Source organism: Coccinella septempunctata, chromosome 6 (assembly GCF_907165205.1).
Source record: "Coccinella septempunctata chromosome 6, icCocSept1.1, whole genome shotgun sequence".
Taxonomy (NCBI): Eukaryota; Metazoa; Arthropoda; class Insecta; order Coleoptera; family Coccinellidae; genus Coccinella; species Coccinella septempunctata.
The window spans coordinates 17,588,260-17,609,799 of NC_058194.1; the positions used below are offsets into that span (position 1 = coordinate 17,588,260).

Genomic DNA, 21,540 nt, shown 5'->3' on the forward strand with positions numbered 1-21,540 from the left:
CAGAAAAGCTCTGGGCCAGTAAGTGGTGTTTTGTGTGTTGACTTCCTCGTTTACTTCGATTCCAAACTTACCTGGAACCCAGACTAAGGAGACCTTGTTGTTCTTGTCTATTTCATTGAGTTTCATTCGGCACTCCCATGTCAGCTTTGAATCGACGACAAAGAAGTTCAGTGCTTTGATAAGGGCTTGACTATCAGAATAGATCTCTAGGTGATTTTAGGTTTACAGCTGTAGTTTTTTTTCCTCCAACCCATCACTGAACTATATTCGCTTCCTTTCATTGATTTGGTTTTATGAATCTGTTTTCTCAATATTAGTCGAGAAACAAGGAATGGAATGGATGATTCAAACAGTGAATCAAAATTGAATGAGAAGAAACCAGGCTGAAGCGACTCCTTCAACAATGATATTTCAATCAAAAAATAAAATATTATCTTTTTTCATTCTTTCTATAGCATCAACTTTGAAACGGCTAATTCGCTTTTCGACAAAAAAAAAATCCAATTAAAAATTGAACAATATCAATTCTCAGATAAAATTTCATTGAAAAAACAATATTAAATTTAGAGAGAAAAATGACTAACCAAAATCGTAATAATGATCAGGAACAACCAACAAACCGTCAAGAACAACCAAATTTGTTGAATGTAATTCCTTATGTTAATGGCCTTTCAGAAAAAATAAGAAGAATCGGTTCGAAGTTCAACATACGAACTGTTTTTAAAACGCAAAATGATTTAAGATCTATATTAACAAAAACTAAACCTTTGAACGAAAAACAAAAATCAAAAAATTGTATTTACAACATACCCTGTATTTGTGGTAAAACTTATACAGGTGAAACGTCCAGACCTCTAGAAATAAGAAAACGCGAACATAAAAATAATATTAAAAATAGAGAAATTAATCGATCACAAATCGCAGATCACATTTGTTCTAATACGGGAGACCACATGATGGATTGGGGCAACACTAAAATTTTAATGACAGAACCAGACCATTTTAAACGAAAAATTAAAGAGTCTACGTGTATTCTATTAGATCAAGATAATAATTTGGCAAATTGTTCGATAGGAATAGATCATATTTGGATCAATTTACTAAAGAAAGAACTGTCATCCGGTAATTTCAAAATTAAATGAATCAACGTTTCTGTGCAGTCTCTGTTTCTATGTGTTGACAATTAATGTCAGACAAAAAACGACAATTCAGAAGATTTTCAAAAGTAGATTTTTCCGTCTGATGAAGGAGTCTGATATAGACTCCGAAACGTTACGAAGAATTATAATTTCAACGTTATTTATTTTGAGTTCATTGTCAGGCAACAATTTTTTCTAGTTAATTTGCTCCTGACAAATTAGTGCAAGAATTCACGCAGGAGCAAATCGTTGATTTCATTTTTAATTGATTTTGTTTCAGAGATTGGGAGTGAAAACCCTAAAAAGTTTATGAAGGAATATCAATTCTCGTATGAAGTTTCATTAGACAAATAGATAATCCGTATTTCCCATTCCATTTTGTTTTGAACTTCTATATCTTTATGCATGTTTATCTCTTTATTTTTTTTATTAAAGTTTATTGTGCTTCGATTTCTTTGATCATTAGCACAACGGAACAGTTACCTTTCATTTATACATAATAGAGTATTTTAACAAAAGATATTGATACAATATAAGATCTAGATTGAATTGATCAAGTTAGTGAGTTGAAGAAATTTGATCGTTGTTTCCAGTTTGTGAGCATCTGATCCCAGTGCCTGTTGTAAGGATTTCATTATTACAGTTTGTTCTCGTTGGAGTTCATAATTGGGACAGTCTATCAGAATTGGTTGACGGTTATAGTTCGATCACATTCGGTGCATACTGGAGCATTCTCTGTGTTCAGTTTGTGAGGGTGTGTGAGCTTGGTATAGCCTAGTCGTAGTCGTGATATTTTGACTTACATAGTGTAGACGGTTATTGGGAAGGGTCATCATTCTGAGTTGGTTGGGTTTAATCTCTTTCAGGATCGTAGTTTTTTGTTGCCATTCTATTCTCCATAAACGTTCAACACTACTAATTGCGGTAATTTTAATATCTTCCTTTGTGTGAGCGTTGAGCAATCTATCCACATTTCTTGATGACCATTTTGCTGCTGCGTCTGCTTGGTTTATCTCTTTTATTTTGTTTTATTCGATTTTTATTATATGCAGAATGAACTCTTCTCATTTAATTTTTGAAACTCTCAAATAGCTAGTTCTGAGAATTAGAAAACTTATTTTCTCACTTTTTTAGTTCTTCGCTGAGTTCTGGAAATAATCGAAGAGGAAACGGACGCATTTGTTTAACTACAGAAATACGCCATTTTTAGTAATGACTTGATTTAAGAGGTGAATCTATAGACAGTAGAAGTTATGACCCGATAGTTTCGAAATCTAATCTAACCAAACCGCCGATGTCATTGTGTCTAGAATTTTACAGAAATATAGTGGAAAACTGTCAAAAATTACGATGTTGAGTGTCATAGTTACATAAAGTTTAAAGTGTTAATTGAGTCACTGAATGTTCTTTGGACCTCGATTTAAATGAAAAATCAACTCTTAACGTGAAATTAATGCAACAAATGATGGATTACTGAACACCGAGGTGGATACAGTTCTCGAATAGAGGTACACAATTTACTAATTCCCCTTCATATGACGATTTGAACAGTTACGATTTAGTTTGAATAGTATCAATTCAAATAAAAAATCAACTCTCAACGTGAACCTACTAGAACAAATGATAGACTACTGAATACCGAGGTGGATACAGTTCTCGAATAGAGGTACACAATTTACTTATTCCCCCTCATATTACGATTGGAAGAGTTACGACTTAGTTTGAAAAGTATAATACATTTACTTATTCATTTATAGAGTCCCGGATGAATTCAACGTATCATTTCTCTTCTCATCTATTTTCGTATGAAAACGGCAATATGAGTTCAATTTTTTCCTTCTTTTGGGCATACTCTCATCTATAAAGTATCATTTTAGATTGCAGATGGTCTCCATACTATTCAGCATCGTGAATTCGATGAGTGAATTCCAATTTATGTGACTTTTCGGTACGTGGAAATCCTCCAAAATACTACTGCCGATAAAACGTGATCACATATCACAACGATATTATCTCAAGCAAAATGAGAAGTTTCACACAGTAACTTACGGGCCTTACGGCACGTGAAATGCTGAAAATCGATTTCAATTATCCTGATGTTCTATATATCTCGAATCTCCACTATGTCTCCTTCACAATATGAAAGCGTTGTTGATTCAACCAGTATACTGTCGATTCAATAGAAAATATTTCATTCCAGATTCAACTTCAAGTCTTTATGAAGACAAACAATGTCCATATTTGTCGATGCATCATTGAAAAATGCAGGAACTCCTTGCGACTGACAGCAGTCATGTGAAGAAATATACTCAAAAAGAATATTTTTGGTATACCTGCTTTTGTCGTAAATGGTTTCATTTCGTAAATACAGTCTACATTTCACATTGATAAAATGGAACGAGATATATTTCATTTGGTAGTCCCTTTTCAATAACGTGAAATAAGTCGATATTTGTATCGACGAGAGTTGTTATACATCTGAATAAATTCATATTATCAGAAATATTTTCTTATTTTGTCTGGCTCTCATTTAGTGGAATGAAAACCAGAAATAAGTTAGGAAAATGTGCCAAACTTATAGCAGAACAAATATTTGTAGATACCGAATGAAATTTGCGGAATAAAATTCAAAATTTTCCAAAAATGACAATTTTTCTAAATTTTATTGTGAATATGAAAAACCTTCAATCTCCTCCCGATACCTATGCAACAAAAGAGACTCTTAATCAACATACAGTGTGTTAGTCTGAAAAGTTATGAGCCTTAGTATCTCTACCTCCTTGCAAATTCTGAAAAAATGCGAAACGAGGTAAACGTTGGGTTATAGCGGGACATTTTATACGGTTCGATCCAATAAATTTGTATCAATCTTGTGAGCGAAATGACAGAAACCCCTAAAACTTTAATGGGAAGAGGGGCCAAGTGACCCTTGTGGCCTTGTTTTAAAGATAGTTCGATTGTCTTTTCAATAATGTTAAGCACTTGATATTTTCGATATTTTGTTAGTAATTAGTACATAGTAGTAATTAGTTAGAGATTAATGGTTATAAATATACCTAAAATAGTCACTGAATTGACAAAATCGTCATTAAATTCAACAGTTGAAAGTTAACGAACACTTTATACAAAGGATACATTTAAAAAAACTCTTTTTATTTTATGTCAGTTGTCTTCAGAATGTAATTATTTCTGCTTTCCTCGAAACTTCGATTTCCGAACAAAAATTTTATACTGGTTTGCTGGTTACCCTATCTATTAATCTAATATTATATGTGTAATAGTTTAGAAGAACTCACCTCGGAATATACAAAACTCTCTCAGCTACAACAAAACCCACCGTCACAAATAAATTTGTGGCAGGAAGGAATGGCAACACCAACAAAGCCAATCCCACAACAACTGGAACGTGTCTCTGAGCCTCAAAATCACACACACTTTTCACCACTAACAATAGGGTCAATAAAAAGAAAAAACATGTGACAAGGTTTCTTGAGTCATAGATACTTGTCACTAATGGCACGGAACCCATCTGCCAGTCATGGGATAGCGTCATAGGGCAGAGAAGAAGCCACCAGTTGAAGGCTGCTAGGTAGCAGAAGGTCAATATTCTGAAAAAAAAAATTCGAAATTAGAAAACTTTGATCTTTGGGAATAAAGATTTTTTTGTTATTGCAAAATAAGGTGGATGAAATGTTCTTATCGTACATTCTACTGTAAAGCTGAAGAGTTACATTCCATACTGAGAATTTCCATTTCTTTCAACAGTATTAAACCAAAATCATCTCTAGACAATTTTCTAAAACAGCCCTATACTATCGAAAGCTATTTCAACATTCATTTTAAGACTGTTCAGCATTATACTCGGATGCGCTCTACTCAATTTATCAACAAGATAATGGACGACCACGTGTAGCCAGAATAATGTCTCTTTCTGAGGATAAAAATCTGTTGGCCTCCTAGATCTTCCGATCTTTCACCGATAGAACATGGCTACATTATATGAAAAGAAGGGTTAACGTTGATACGTTAAGAAAAATCGATGATCTTATGAGGAATATGCCCCGAAGTGTTTCTGAGTGCATAAGTTCTTGTAGAGGTCCCACAAATTGTTAATTTTCTTCTTTTTTCCTACGGTAGGATTTTTTTTTGTCAAATTGTAGTAATAAATTCAGTGATAATAGAGGGCTTCCTTTTTTATTCGACTTAGTGCCGGTTTATTCTTTTTTCGTTAAGGCTGGTGCACAGTTTATTTGCCATAAATGTCACCCGTTCAGAAACATGAACTCCTTGGCATTTCTATCAACACGATTAATGCCAGGTTATCAAAATACAAAGAATAGTGTATGGGTAGTCGTTGTTTAACGAACGAAAGTTAACGAATAATTTATAGAGAGGATGAGTGAACCGGCCCTAATAGAAGATTAGGTATATTAAATCAATTGAAAGTTCAAGATAGCAGAGAGAATTTCGTTCGCTCGATCTCCGTCTATGAAATTTGCAACTGCTTTTTCAGACCAAAACAAGTTTCGTAGACCTTGCACTTTTACTCAAAGTCAGTTTCGGGTGAGTAAATCTGAGAAAATTTTATAATTAAGCATTAAGGACCATTCAAAAAGGAACTGGTGTAATTAAACTTTGGATTTCCATTGAAAATATCTCAGAATAATAGTAAGTATTGCATTGTTCTCAATATCCCTTATAATGAAGAAATTTCAGGATTGTTCTATATAATAAGGTGTTCAACAAAATCTATAGAGTACAGCAGTAGCGCATCCAGAGACTGAGGTTGGGGGGTACTGCAAGTGTTCGACCCAGTTCTACAGTGCAAGTTTAAGTTGAACCTAAACTTTCTATAAGATGAACAAAAATTAAGGTTTCATATATTATAATTTCATTTGCATTTGAAGATTTAGTGTGGAAAACAATTTTCTGGGAGGGGGTGGTAATTACCCCTAATACTCCTGGTGGATGCATGAGCCCCTGGAATATAGGCTTCACCACTGAAATATTTCCTTCGAACTTTTGAAGATGAAAACACGTCTTTGAAATCGTATATTAATAGGAAATGCGAAACACTACCTGAAAATTTTTCTCTTTCGTTCATATGCCGACTGTTTTTGATCGAAAGAAAGATTGTTGGCTCGTTAAAATTTATCAAAATATCTATAACAATCCGATTTTAAAATCGCATTTCTTCTCGAATTATTTTTTGGATCAAAATTCCGGAAAAAACATACAAAATGGAATTTTCTACTTTTTTATTCAGAATATATCCAGAAAATTTCGATGTGGCAAATAGAGAATAATAGAACACAGAAGATCTTTCCTTAATAGCAGAGTCTGACTCTGCATATGACGACAATTTAACATCCGAAAATCAGGATTTCGATGAAAATTTCAATATTTTGCACGAGGCAAGTAAAAAGCTAGAGTTGAACATGGAAAATTTAGCAATTAATGTTTGAAATATTCTGGGAGTTTACTGAATGACCAGAGGAATTGTCCACTTTTCATCTGTTGAATGTTTTCAGTTAGACAGAGGTGAAATTGCCATAGCAATAAGAAATTATTTGTCTCATAGTATCTTTATTTACCTTTCGCTTGTTTCGAAATATTCTTACATCATATTCTAATGATACATGATTCAATCATACGAAAGTTTCTATTAAATGGAAAAAGTTGACCCCTTTCCTTACATGATTATACCTATTCCTATTCTTCTGGTTGCAATTTCAATAGTTGAGTTACAGCTTTTGAACATAATATGCGGTAGTAACATTTCCCTTTATGATGTGAAGTAGGGTCTGTAAACTTCCATAACAATCCAAAGTTCGGACTCTACAGCATAATGTTACATGCTTGATCTTTGTAATGCACAATTCCCATTGAAATCTCACCCTGTTAGTTGGTTTCGAGAGCTATGGTGAGCAAAATACTACCGGAATGAACTTTGGTTTAACAACAATCTTGTGTAACGTTCACAATGCATAATATGGGATATATGTTTTACTGTTGTAACCAAAGCTTTGAGTAGAAAATTATTCAATATCGACTGAAATGATATGAAATAGCAATATGTATCTGGGTGGAAAATATCGGTAATTTAGCAGGCGTAGAGTAGTTTTCTACAAAATTTCAACTCATTGAAAGTAAAATTTAAACTACCCACATAGTGTAAAAATATAATGATTGCAAACACTTCCGCTGTCAATTACATTTGCCATTTTGCATATAACAATGATTGAATGTCATCAGAAGAAAGGAATCAATGGGAGCCAAAATTTAGTAAAAACATAGACGCTGCTGGTGAAAGCTGCAAGTCTTTTAAATAAAAGTGAAACATATGAAGACACATTATGCCATGACTAAGTATGGAAGTTAGTAAGTTATCAAGATAAAACATCGATTCGTTATACTGGACAAAATAAGTCATTGAGATAAATACTTTTTAGAATCTTCTAACCGAATATCTGTACCTATGCACATGAAAGGTTCAATTGAATCAACAGTTATTCTCTGACAAGCACATCGTATTAAGGCCCGTTTGCACCAATCCCCCTTAAAATGAGTACTTAACTAAGCGTAGTTTAAAGTTAATGGTATAGCTTAATTTTATTGCCAGTTGCACCACTGCCGCTTAACAGAATCTTAAGTAAGGGGCTCTTAAGTTTTGATATCTAGTGATATTTCAGTTTTTCATTTTGGTGCAACTTCATTCTAGTCCAATAAAGTCTTTTCATTGGTTGGCCCGGTTGCCGATGATCGTTGTCATTTCATTAACCTAACTTTATTGTCCTGTCAGTCAGTGTTAAGTAAACTATTATATTATTATCAAAGAGTGACAACTTTTTGTTGCTGGATTGTCAAATAAAAGGTACTTGACGTTATTAGAAAAACCACAGCAGTTCTGCAGCCAGTTCAAGAAATTATTTTAGGTTAGAATCCCGCCCTTAAATACATGGTGGTCATTACAGGAGCGCTTAAATTTAAGGCTAGCTTTAGCCATTCAACTGTCACTTAACAGTTGGTGCAACGCAATTTAAGTTAAGGGTTCATTTTATGGGACACTTAACACTAAGTGCGTTTGGTGCAAACGGGTCTGAATGACAAGAAATTCTGTCAAATTCCGCGTATACAATCGGTTGATGTAATGAGGCCACTTTTTGATCTGAGTAGCTGGTATATCTGAGTAGCTGGTATATCTGGGTATCTGGGTATGAGTCAAAACAGCAGAACTGCATCGAAATCGAAAAAATTCTGAATGATTGCCAGTATGTAAGGCCATCTAGATGAGGAAATACAGTGGACATCATCAATATTACGGTCAGCTGTAATGATTTATTGAATTGTAATTAGTGGTGAAGGGATACCATAATCAGTAGCTACTTCCCTGAAGTCTTCTCACATAATCCTATATGCGTACCTCACAACAGAAAATATAGCCAATATGGCCAATATCGCAATTGGCTGCTGAAGACAAATGCAATGACATTCTATCTCCCTCTGTTTTCGCTACTCCACCAACTCAAAAATGGACGACAGGCACGAAAGCAGTCGAAGGAAGTAATAATAGAGAATGGTTTGGAAAATGTCTAACTTCAGCATAGCTAGAGATCTATCTTCTCCATTCAGAGCTCAGCAACTATATCCGTATTAGCATCTCGTAAACCTTATTGCCCTGAATAATTTTTTTGACGGTCTGCTCTATATAAGCTTCGTTTGACCAACTGGTCATTCATGTACCTCTTTCTTCTTTCAAGAGCTCCTTTCTAACATGGCTCAATAGGAAAGTTTTCCCTGAATTGAACACAAGAAGTTATCTTAACTGGTTCTCCACTGTGCCATTGGTGAGGGGCACAGATAAATCATCGAAAACATTCGTTTGACTGTTCATCTGCGAGCTAAGGACAATAGACCTAAGAGCTTCAATACACAAGAAAAACACTTTTTTAATCAATGTATAATAAGCCCATATATTTTTATCATATTATTTCCAAGGAAAACTTTATACGATGAGTTCAGATCTAACACGTTAAAGAGTTGATGTAGTATTGCGGTACCTTGGAAATAATCGAAGAATAATGATATTAATCTCATTTCAAACAACTCTGATATTCAAGATTCATGAACTCGTATATTTTTATTGAAACGAATTTCAGAATGAAGGCAAAAATTTTAAAATATTCTTAGTGCCCAACCAAGCATTTATCCGGTATGGACTATAAATTGGAAGGCAATTCACTCTCCAGCATATTCTGAAATTCACTCTTAGCAACCATTTGTAATACGCTCTGCAATCTTCCTTTTCAATTACAAGGAGCATTTTCTGGAATACACACTGTTAATTCAGGAACAGATGCCACGCTCGAACATACTGTGAGCAAGTGGGGAGAATATTAGCTATTGTGGATCCCGTTGTACCTTTCACGGCTGTTGGACTCCTGAAATTATTATAATCGAAGTAACGGCAGGGTGGAGAAGAGAGAAACTTCATCTCTTGCTTACTTAGCGTGAAATGTTTTGAGCATCAGTTATCATCCTAAAATGAACAGCGAAAAATATCGGAAATAATTCCGTTTGTTGTTTTATTCGCATCAGCAAAATTCATATAGATTATGTTAATAAATTCGCTTAACGAAAATTGGTTCCATCGAAAAAGAGCAGATGCTGACTATGGTTTCGGTCTCATTTCACCTCGTCAGAGCAACACAGCTCCTTCTCCGATGAAAAATGATTGAAATTGGCGGAACCTAATGAAATACCTTCAAGTAAAAGCTTCTGAGTATTATATTATCAGACGGATCTCGTTTCATACTGAATGGCGCTCGAGTAGGTACTACTCGATAATACTCAGAAGCCGTACTGGACATTAACTCCTTGAAATATTGTAAATTTTTTCTTATTTTTCATAATTTTGTTATTTTTTTATGAAACTTATGTTTCGATGTTTATTTGCTGTGTTTTCAATTATATCATATTTACCAGATTCTAGAAGTGCCAGATTGAAATCTCGTAAGCCTTTATGTACTAATGATTTTCTTTATTTGACAAATAGCCATATAGAATTTTGGCAATCAGAATGGAATTCGTGTAATTTCTTTAACAAAGGTTCGATTATTCATCCATCAAAAAAAGTCTCTTGCTTTGATCTTCCTAAAAAAATTTGGTCTACGCTTAATCGACTTAGGACTGGCCATGGTGAATGTAATAGCATGCTCTTCAGATGGAATGCTGTTGGTTGTCCAAGATGTAAGTGTGGCTCAGAAGAAGTAACTATAGACCACTTGCTAAAGTGATGCAGAATATATAAATTTCAGGGTGGTTTCGAAGGCATTCATTAGGTGACCGATTCTTTTTTGAGATGGATTACAAATTTCAAAATTATTTTGAGAAATATAAAATTCAATACCCTCTCGTTTCTTCTTTCTTTTTTATTTTCAGATTATTCTCACTTCATCAACCATCATGGTAGAAAGAAGGGGGAAGAAGTTTTTGGATTTTGTCCTATGAAGAAGATGTCCTTCAATATAATAATTTCAACTCATTCTTTCCACAAATTCATTATCATTACACTTATACGGGCAAACAGAGTTTTTCCTGAAGTTTCTATGTATCATACAAAGATATGTATGGTAGCCCGTTGTCATTTATCCTCTGCTTACACTGAGATCTGGAACGAGGAACAGGTTTTTAGGATCTGCCTCTTGTTGCCATTTCTTGAATTACCCAAAAATTCCTAAGTTTTTTACAGAGCTAGTTGATTCAGCTGATAGGTTAAGCTCAGCTACATGTAGCAACAAATTATGTAGTTAGGTGTTTACTGAAACACAAGAAATTTATAAAATATTCCTACGGTCCTACAGAACAGTCAGTGAACTGGGGAGGTACCTATCAAATTTCAGAACTGTCTTGGAGGCGGAATTTTAAAATGCTTCAGCTTGTTGAGGAAGTATTACTAAAATTAGAATTAGTCGAAATAAGATAACTAAAATAAACTGAGATAGATTAAGAGAGATATTCCTTAACAATTTTTAAGTGCAAAAGAATGTTTGATGTCAAATGTGGATTTACGAATGCCCTTCCACGTGTGCCTATTTTCAATACGTTGTGTTTGCATGCCAATGAACCAGTAAAAAGAATACATCGAAAATTTTGATATCATAACATATACAGAAGTGCAAAGATAATAAGAAACCTCAAACGAATTCCATAAGGGAGTTCCCATAAGAATTGGTAGCCGACAAGTCATTTGTTTCACCTGTAATAGGATTCTGGGAAACGGAAGATCTTTATTTTCAAGAAAAACAGGTTGATCCCTTGAGTGCTCTCTGGAGTCTTAAGGTATATTTATTGCGTGACAACTTCTTGCATTTTGACCGTATCACAAACAAAACAACTGTCGGAATGGGAGGTAGAGGAAATTCATTGAAAAATTCATTGTTTTGTCAGGGGATTTGTGGGTTGTGTGAATATAACGATCTTTGTTCTTGATGTAGAAATAACCTGCATGAAATGCACCCTTCATTTCGTACTCTATACCAATTTATTCAATTATATGTCTCTATTTATATTATATTATATGCGAATTCAGATAATTAGAATATTTTCGACCTGAATATTACTGATATTAAACTGAATTTTATCAAAACATCTGCGTATAAAATATAGGTATGTATACTATAATACTTGATTTGAGGGATTTACTGCATCATTTGCTAACCAAATCAGCAAAAACATAAAGCATATACTAAAAACATCAATAGGGTAGAAATGTTTTGATGTATAATCTAACACTCCAACGTTGGCATTTCGTGTTTGATTCCGGTACAACAGACATATAACTCAAATATACTGATTAAATATACAACAAATAGGCACACACGACAAGTTATGTCGTCCGAATTATGTTAACCAAACACAATCTAACCGCTTTCTCGAAACTGAATTATTAAATTTCATACGAGAATTACACGACAAAGCACTTTAGTACGAATTAAATAGGGCCAATGTTAACGTTGACTCTTAATGGCTAGCGAGTAAATCAATTGTCCCGAGCTTAGCAGAAAGTCAAATATTGTGTTTGAATTAAATAGTATTTTGGGAAAACACTATCTCAAATATTTATTTGACTCTCCGTTTGCTGCAAATTATATGGTGAAAGTTGTAAATGATGCACATTTGTCACTACTGTATGAATTCGAAAGGGTTGGCCCAACCCAACAACATAATATCAACGCCTGAGGTCAAGAAAATTCCAAAGCTGAAAGTAATCACGTTATGTGGAAAAAGACCGAGTAGAAAAGTCCAATTCATTATCACGTCCGTGATAATTATTAATCCGTTGTTTCAAAATGAAAAGTCCCGCTGTTTATCGCTACCTTTCCATCTTTCTCGTGAACATAATCGGTCGCTCCTAATGCGGATGTCAGCAGGATAAAGTCTATTACGGCTCATTACCTGTAATTTAATAATCCATTGTTTTTATTCCCGCAACAAGGAAGGGGTGATTAAGGCCCAGCAGGTATGTACTGAAACGTCCGTAAGGAATACCATTTTATTACATTAATTAAAAGAAAAACCGGCCGTGTAAACGAGTTTTGACAATGGATCGTTAAACAGGGGTGGTGGAGAATATGGAGAATTTCAGGAATGGATTATCGGAGGAATTGTTTTTAATTTTCTGTTCACTTTTTATAAATATTTTTATGAAATTGAAAAGGCTCCTACAATCTAGGGCAGTTCTAGCTAAGTTTGTTGAATCATATAACGAAAGAACAACACTACCTAAGCAATTCAATCGTGATTATTTCGTTAGCGATGTCCAAATCTGTGTTTTATTGTGGCACCATAGAAACTCAACTAAAAGTCAACAAGTGATTGAATTTAATATTCTTCTAGAGGAGTTGAAGAGAAGGCAGTGGCAAATGTATGTGAGGGGAGTTCCTTAAGTATAGTGTTAATGGCTGGTACGTCGGGTATTAACAGTCCAAAAAACTAAGTGTGTTCAAAATATGACCCTTAGTATATTGTTATGTTGAATCGTTGGCATCTGAATTTCCCGAAATTTCAATAGCTATAACTTTCGCCATTTCTTCGCCGATGTTGAATTTCTCGCCAGAGATGCAAAGCAAAATTTTTAATCATTTCACAACGTATTGCGTTGATATGAAAATAAAGCTATTTTCTAAAATTTTGTTTCTCTCGTGAAATTCACATTCTGCACCAAGTAACACTTTGTGATAAAATCAGTGGGGTGCAAATGAGGTGTGAGATAATAAGAAATACAGTAAAAAAAACAAATAAAATGAGTTTCTGGCTAAAGTTCCTTCAGGAAAAACTTCAACTTCACCCAATAGGGTTGATCTCTGGGAATAGAGAAGGAATTCAATACGATTGGAGGATTTTGCTTTCGTACTGCACTAACTATTATGCTTGATAAGGCAACAGATTATCGCCCACAAAACAACATCCTATAGTTCTGTGAAAACTGTAGAAATTTGTGGTTGAAATTAAGTTTAATTTTTCTTAATCATATATCCACGTCAATGCAGTTGACAATTTAATTATAAGATATCCTAAATGCAGATTAAACAGTATCTGCTACTGTTATATAAGGAGAGGCGATTTTAATGAGATAAACAAAATTTAATAAAATATCAGTTTTTCTATAGCCAAGCAATGTAGCGAGTAAATGACGAAAACTTCCCGAAATAATGACCTAACAATCCATGCAAAATAAAAAAAATTCAATATTCTTAAATTCCTAGACAAAATACTTTAATTTTCGCTTCTTTATATTCACACCCTGTACAAAAAAAGAGCTTGAAATAAAATGCTCTGCGCTAGTTAACTGAAGATTTAGGATCGTGCTTCATACCACTGGCGAAAAATCCAAGAAAGGTCGAAGTTATAGCAAGAATTTCAAGAAAAAAAGATGATTTCATAAAATGAAGAAAGTTATCCTGAGGTGTTGACCCAACAATCTACCCAGCCTCTAAAATAACTTTGAAGCCCTTCTTCTATTCCCAAACTCTCAGCCAAAAAGTGAAAATTTTTGGCTGTCCTTGCGTCAGTGGCATATAGAAAAAGGACCATACTTTGCCTCTCGGAGTGAAAATCCAGCATCACCTAAGTAATGTCGAAGTTATAGCTAGTCAATCTTAGGCAATTTAACAGGTGTCTTTTTTCATTTGCGGCCTAGATTAGTTTTATTGGAACTGATATTTTTACATCATTATGGTTGGGGTGCCAATCGGGATTTACTCAAGCGTTGTGGAGATAGGTCTCCACTAGGATGGATTTTGAAGATTAGATGGTAGAAAGAATAAAAGGTTCTATAATGTATGCACTTTCAGCGGTGGGGAAAGCGTCTGCTGGATTTTAAAGATGTAAAAAAAATCGTGCGGTGTACATACTCGAGCATGTCAGATTTTCAAACACATGGTTAATCTTGGTGTTGCAGACGTGTTGACCCATTAGTCTCATAGCAAATCGGGGAGGGTTTTCTTAATCTGACAGTTTGAAGATGATAACAATGCATTCTGAAATATCTTCCTTCTTGTGCCTCTGTATTTCTGTATTCATTATGAAAGTTGAAGATAATGAAATTGTGTACTACTTTTGACTGTAGCAATTTGGCATACTGCTAACCCTTTTCGAGTTAGAGTGTGAGGACTTCTTTTTCCATATCTCTCAAACGGTGCCTGGACAAATGATAATAAAGGGTGGACAAACATGGACCTACGATGGACGAACAATCCTGAAATTTTGGTTCAAAAATTTTCATTTGGGGGTGCCAACTTCACACTTTCCAAAATTTTCAAAGATTGATTTCTACGGTTCTGTGGGTGGACAAATGAAAAAATTTAGTGGACAAACGTGGACTTACGTTGGACAAACGATCCGTATCATCCAAAATAAGTTCAAAATAAGTTTTGGCGATTTAGGGGTGTTGCTCAGAAAATGCACCGAAACAACTTCTTTTTCCATATCTCTCAAACGGTGCCTGGACAAAGTGGCCAAACATGGACCTACGATGGTCGAACAATCCTGAAATTTTGGTTCAAAAATTTTCATTTGGGGGTGCCAACTTCACACTTTCCAAAATTTTCAAAGATTGATTTCTATGGTTTTGTGGGTGTACAAATTAAAAAATTTGATGGACAAACGTGGACTTACGTTGGACAAACGATCTGTACCATCCAAAATAAGTTTTGGCCATTTGGGGTGCTGCTCAGAAAATGCACCGAAACAACTTCTTTTTCTATATCTCTCAAACGGTGCCTGGACAAATGAAAATAAAAGTGGACAAACATGGACCTACGATGGTCGAACAATCCTGAAATTTTGTTTCAAAATTCGCATTTGGGGGTGCCAGCTTCACATAGCTAATTCCCTCATATATACAGGTCTAATTTTTGGTAGAGGTACTCTACAGGGTGACTCTGTATAAATCTGACACTCTCGAGTAAATCCACTCTTGGTCTCCCCAACTATTGGAAAACATTTTTTTTCGATAGCAATGGTTCTATCGGACCTTGCTACTGAAGATAACACTTTATTCTCTAGAATAAACTCCAGCCCCGACCCATTCTGAATATTCATTCAGGAACACAACAACTGCCACGATTTTTCCGTAGTCCGCCACGCTCCGATTAATTGATGTAAATTAAGAAATTACTCACCTAACGTAGAGGGAGGAATGAAAGGCGGCTGGATTATCTTGCTGCGAAAATTTCGGCAGCGATCCTTGCAGGAGCGCCAGCCTCACTGTCAACAATACGCCTAGCTGTAACGGGAAAATAGCTCATTATAATGGCACATTTATGAGGCGAGATGAGTTTAATTACTCATTTATCCATCCCCGAAAATTAACTATAGGAGTGGGGAACTCGGGGGTATGCGGGTGTTGGTATGATTATTAGGTGTTTCGTTTTGACTAACATCTACGCCGTTAATTTCACTTGCTTAATCGGGATCGTTTGAATTTGCATGGAAACAAACGAGATTGACGCAAGAAATGGATGTTAAGTGAATCGAATTACGAGGAAGAGTATATCAGGTTACTCGAGGAATTCTGACATCAAAAAAGAGCGTGAAATATTGTATGCCTTCTGAAAATTCGATCATTAATCTTGATGCACCATATATGTAGACTCAATCTGTCAATTCTAACAGTGAAGCCAATCAGAGTTTAGCGAGTACTGAATAAAAGTGTTTTTCACGAAAGGCTGGTGATTGCTAAGCAATTCGTTTGAATAGTTGAATTTTTCGACCACTGACAATTACTTATCAGAAACTGTTGGCAATAACGTCTCTCTAACTAAAAAGAAGGATGAGCAAAATTCGATGGAATTGAATGGCAGCTCTGTAACCATAAGAGCTAGCGAAAACTGAATGGCACGTTTTCGACCTCGATTTCAAAAAAGGAGAATGGCCAAAACCGCATCCTTCTATCTTCTTTTGTATTGAAGTTATAAATGAAAACTCATTTTTCACTATTTGAATTATTGGTGTCCCTTTTTCGCAAATTTTCAGTGTTATCGAAAAACAAATGTTACATTTTCAAAAGAATCACATAATTGTTAGACACATAAGACAGCTATATTACATAGCTTGATAATGAGACTACTGAATGTACCTATGAATGAAGAAAACTTTATTAAAGAACTTAAGATTATAAAGCAAACAGCGGGAATGGATGGTTTCGATGAAGATGTAGTTGAGGAGATTTTGAGAAGTAAAATGCAGAAGAGAATTACAAAAGAACATTTTTTAACACAGAACAATTAAGAAGATAAAGAATTCATTCCGTCATCTTTTGTTGTGAAAATTTCATCAAAAATGAGAAAGATCTTCGGGAGTACATCTTCCATAAAAATATCATTCAAACCAACAAATAATATTGGAAATATATTGATAAATAATAAACACAAAGACTATAAACTGAATAAGTGCGGAGTGTACAATTTAACATGTAACACATGTGGTGCTTATTGTACAGGAAGAACTACAAAGGACATTTGAACAAAGAATAAGAGAACATTTAAGAATTTCAAAGTAAGGAAATAGATATAATGACTCATGGCTCACATTTTGGAAACCACTTATATGAATGTCAACATAATTTTATAAAAGAGAATAATTTTGAGATCTTGCTTGCATACTAATGTTAATGGTTGGATTATTGATGGTTTGGAAAAAATTGAAATTTTAAAACATAAAAACAATGAAATTTGATGGTAATATGATATAAAATGCTCAAGTAGATTTTGAAAATGAATGTTGAATGAAATGTTTATTATAAAAAAAAAAGTCATAAATACTTTGTAATGGTTCTATGGTTTGAACTTTTGTTTTTGAATTCCTGTGTTTATGTGTGGCCATTTTGGAAATTAGCCATTTGTTTAATCTGGGAATGAGTTGGTCGTTGAAGTATTGTAGTATTCCATGTGCATCTATATCAATAAAAGAGGATCTACGGTTTAATTCAAAATGCTTTATTGTTCAAACGATCGCACCAAATTGGACAATTCTTTTTTTGTTGTGTTTATTATTGTTAGGGCAAGGTTTATATAACAAAATATTCCCGAAAAAAATTGTATAGAACAGAAAAAAAGGCATTCCTTTTTCTTACGACCAATCGAGCAATCATAGAGTACTTATAGGTTTTCGACATTCGGACAAAAAGTTAAGTTATATCGAGTAAATCGAAAATTTAAAATGATGAGTTCGTTATTATTATCTACCCTAGAAATAATTTAAATGGCAAAACTAGGTTTGCCGGGTCAGCTAGTTCATAATAATTGGCAAATCTAGTTGAGAGTTCAGGTAAGGAGAGACTTTGTGTGAAATATAAGTGTTGATTCTTGTATTTTGTGATTTTAGTGGGACTGGTCTGAGAATGCTCGAACGTATTTGAGCGAAACTAATCACCAAATAAATGAACTATGAAGTTACAACACTCTTTCATTCAAATCTTACATTCTACAGACACTTTTTTATATGTGGAATGCAGTAGCCTAGTCAAATTTTTTTTTCACTCCGCCACTTCAGTGATATAGTATAGTAACCTTACTTTTTCAAATATAAGCCCTATGTTTTTTCTACATATTCTAGTCCCATATTTTTCTGTTTCAGAATATACAGGGTGTTCTAAATCAAGTCGGCACTATTGCCAACACCGATATTATTTATGCTACGAATTAGGTCATATAGAGCAAATTAGTAGCATTTTTAATGGACTTTTCGATGCCGAAAAGACAAACAAAATTGACAGTCGCGTTCTCCAAATATTTCATAAAATGATATTTTGTCAAATGGAACACCCTATATTTTATCATACATTTCGATTCGTAATAACATTCTCAACAACAAAGCTCATATCACCTTTCTTCCTGAAATTGAAAATGAGCGACTTATGTGGAAATATTTGTTTCATTCAGTAGTATATAAAAATTTCTTTGTTTTGGTGAAAAAACCTCATAAATGTCCAAACACCCAGTTTTGTTACTTATACGAGTGACAATATCATTTTAGGAGTTTAGACAATCATGACGTTTTATTCGCCAAAACAAAGAAATTTTTTGTACTAGTGAATGAAATAAATATTTTCATTTTCAACTTTAGGATATGTTATTTGCTTTTGAGAATGTTATAACGAATCGAGATGCATGATAAAATATATGTATCATTTAAAAAAATAAATAATTTCATGAAATATTATGAAAACGCGCTCATTTTCTGTTTATTTTCGGCATCGAGAAGACTATTAAAAATGCTACTAGTTTCCTCATTCAACCGAATACGTAGCATCAATAATAATGGAGTTGCCAATGGTGCCGACCCTATATAATATATGTCGTGGCTTTTATTGTTCGTCCCAAAAACTAGTTTAGTCATGTTGGCAGGCTATTTTCGTTGATAATATGATAATATTTATAGAACTTCATGCCTCCATGTTTTGTCAGGGTATGAATGGCTGAAGATTACTTTTATTCCAGATATTTGAAAAGATGAATCTGGAATGCATCATATTCAGGAAATTCGGTAAACCTGAAATCAAATAATAATAATAATATATTATTAATATTTTAATATTTTATTTTGTACTCTATGAATGAATATTTTCCAAAACCTTTTCAACTAGTAGAATAGTAGATAAACTATAAACTTACTCTTACCACAACTTTTTCAAACACCTTCCAAATAAATATGGCTGTGCTCTTACTAGTATAGGTAAATATGAAGTTATCCTGGAATTTATCGTTATATCCCCATTTTCTGAGTATGTTCTCAAATATCCGAAATGACAGTGATTTTCTCTCATAACCTGACACAACATAGAAGTTCATTATCATGTTATCAATGAAAATAACCTACCAACTTGACCAAACTAGTTTTTTAGAAAAATAATGAGAGATACGAGAAAAAATATGGGACTAGAATATCTAAAAATACATAGGTTTCATAATGAAAAAATTAAAAGTTACGACAATATCACTGTGACAAGTGTCTGTAGAATGTTACATTTGTTTTTCTATATCGCTTAAACTTTACAAAATATAGGACACCAAGTCAAGGAGCAGAAAAATAAGTTTTCATTTAATATTTGAAAACAAAACAAGTCTGCGGTTTTGGCCATTATCCATATTTTGAAAATCGTGCTCGAAAACGTGCCATCTATTTTTCCTAGCTCTTAGGATTACAGAGCTGCCATTCAATCCCATCGAGTTTTACCCACCCTTTGTACATCCTACGATTTGTCTCTGTTTTGAAACCTGGCATTTCTTCGCCCAAGATGTGTGCCAAATCACTGTGTTCAGTGCTTGTGAGAATATTGTTTTTTTTTCAAAGTGACTGCCTTTTTCCAACGGTTGTATGTTTCTCAAACTTTGATCGATTACTTATCTAATCCTTAGACATGTATACGAAAATTTTCATAATAAATTCACTAATACTGGGTGTTAGTTTTGCTATGTCAATTAGTATGAATAAAATGGTACCCGAAAGGAGAGCCTTACCGAAATAAACACTTTTACTGTGCGTTCGACGAAATCTTGAGTTTCCTTGTTCCATCGCATCTCGATCAGGGTTCTGAAAGCAAAACAATTTAATTAATCATTCATCAGGTCCGTGTATGCAAAGAGTTCATGTTTTACTAACACCTAATTTCCTCGAAATATTGCATGACTACCAGCAATTTTCTGATGGCTCATAATTGAATAGTGTTGAATTCCTGTCGCCTGGACTAATTGCGAAACTCGATAATATCCACAGGATAAAATACCATAAGCATGCAAATTTAATCAATTCCATTTCTGTCAACTCCTTCAACAACGAATGTGCCATATTGAAAATGGAACAGTGATATTCACGTGGAGAAACAATGAATTATTTTGATCTATTATTATTATTTTTCGATGGTTTTTCCATCTCAAACGTTATTTGGAAACTCTTGTACCTATAGGTGTTTTTTTGTTGATCATGCAAGTTTCGTCATTTTGTGAAGAAAGAACATCCATATTTATTATGAAGAAATATTCCTCAAAGCAATTATTATATTTATCTCATATTTGAATTAGTATAAGTCATAATTATGCCTGGACAAATTGCCTGGAATATTTGTCTGTCCATTTTCATGCTAAACATGGAGCAAGATCATATTTGCGGTTTGCATTCTCATCAGATTAGTCGGAATAACTACACCGATATCAAATTATGTCTAGCAGCAAACAAGAATTGATTGGTCGGAAAAAACAATCTTATGCCTAGTTCGAAGCTTTAGATTTGACGCTGTGTATTGAAAGGTTGATCCAAGTAGATGAATGCATATATATTCTAGTAGGTTATTCTGTTAATCAAACAAACCTTTTGATGCTATGATAATTTTTGTAGGTGTCCAATCCAAGGTTCAATAAAAACACAGTAATTCCAGTTTCCTTAGACATCATACTCAAACCGCCAAAGAATATGCTCCTCTGTACTAAGCACTCCTCACTAGAATTTCTGAAATGAAAAAAACATGAATTCATTATCATTGCCTTATCATTATCTTATCATTACAAAATTTCTTAGGTCCACTATTCAGGTAATTCACTAATATTCCTCATGTATTCTTTCTGTTCTTTGTTCAAATCGATAATTACGTGCTTTTTATAACAGATAATGTGCTCTCAACCCTCAATCAGTGTACTATGAGCCAGCATGTTTATTTATTACATATTTCTTTCTTTCTCGATATTTTTGTGGACTTCAATACTACTGAAATTTCGTTTATCATTCACCTGAGAGATTCGTTTATGGTAAGTTCAATACTGATATTTCAATACATTACTTCAATATTCAGATGACTATATATTTCATATTTTCAAACTTTGATATTACTCTCTTAGAAATATGT

The 21,540-nt window shown here is 33.9% G+C and overlaps 2 protein-coding genes across 2 annotated transcripts in view; both read right to left on the reverse strand.

The window, feature by feature from the left end:
• Window positions 1-20,253, reverse strand: part of LOC123314886 (protein O-mannosyl-transferase TMTC1-like) — a 40,060-nt gene extending 19,807 nt beyond the window's left edge. Inside the window, exons 1-3 of the mRNA XM_044900288.1 lie at window positions 20,162-20,253; window positions 15,824-15,927; window positions 4,436-4,747 (exon numbers count right to left, since the gene is read on the reverse strand). Coding sequence (XP_044756223.1) covers window positions 4,436-4,747; window positions 15,824-15,927; window positions 20,162-20,221 — 476 coding nt within the window. The 5' untranslated portion in view covers window positions 20,222-20,253. The remainder of the gene's footprint in view (window positions 1-4,435; window positions 4,748-15,823; window positions 15,928-20,161) is intronic.
• Window positions 20,254-20,998: 745 nt separating this feature from the next.
• LOC123315983 (protein O-mannosyl-transferase TMTC1-like) overlaps window positions 20,999-21,540 on the reverse strand; it is a 443,528-nt gene continuing 442,986 nt past the window's right edge. The window contains exon 7 of the mRNA XM_044901893.1: window positions 20,999-21,146. Within this exon, the coding sequence (XP_044757828.1) occupies window positions 20,999-21,146 (148 nt within the window). The remainder of the gene's footprint in view (window positions 21,147-21,540) is intronic.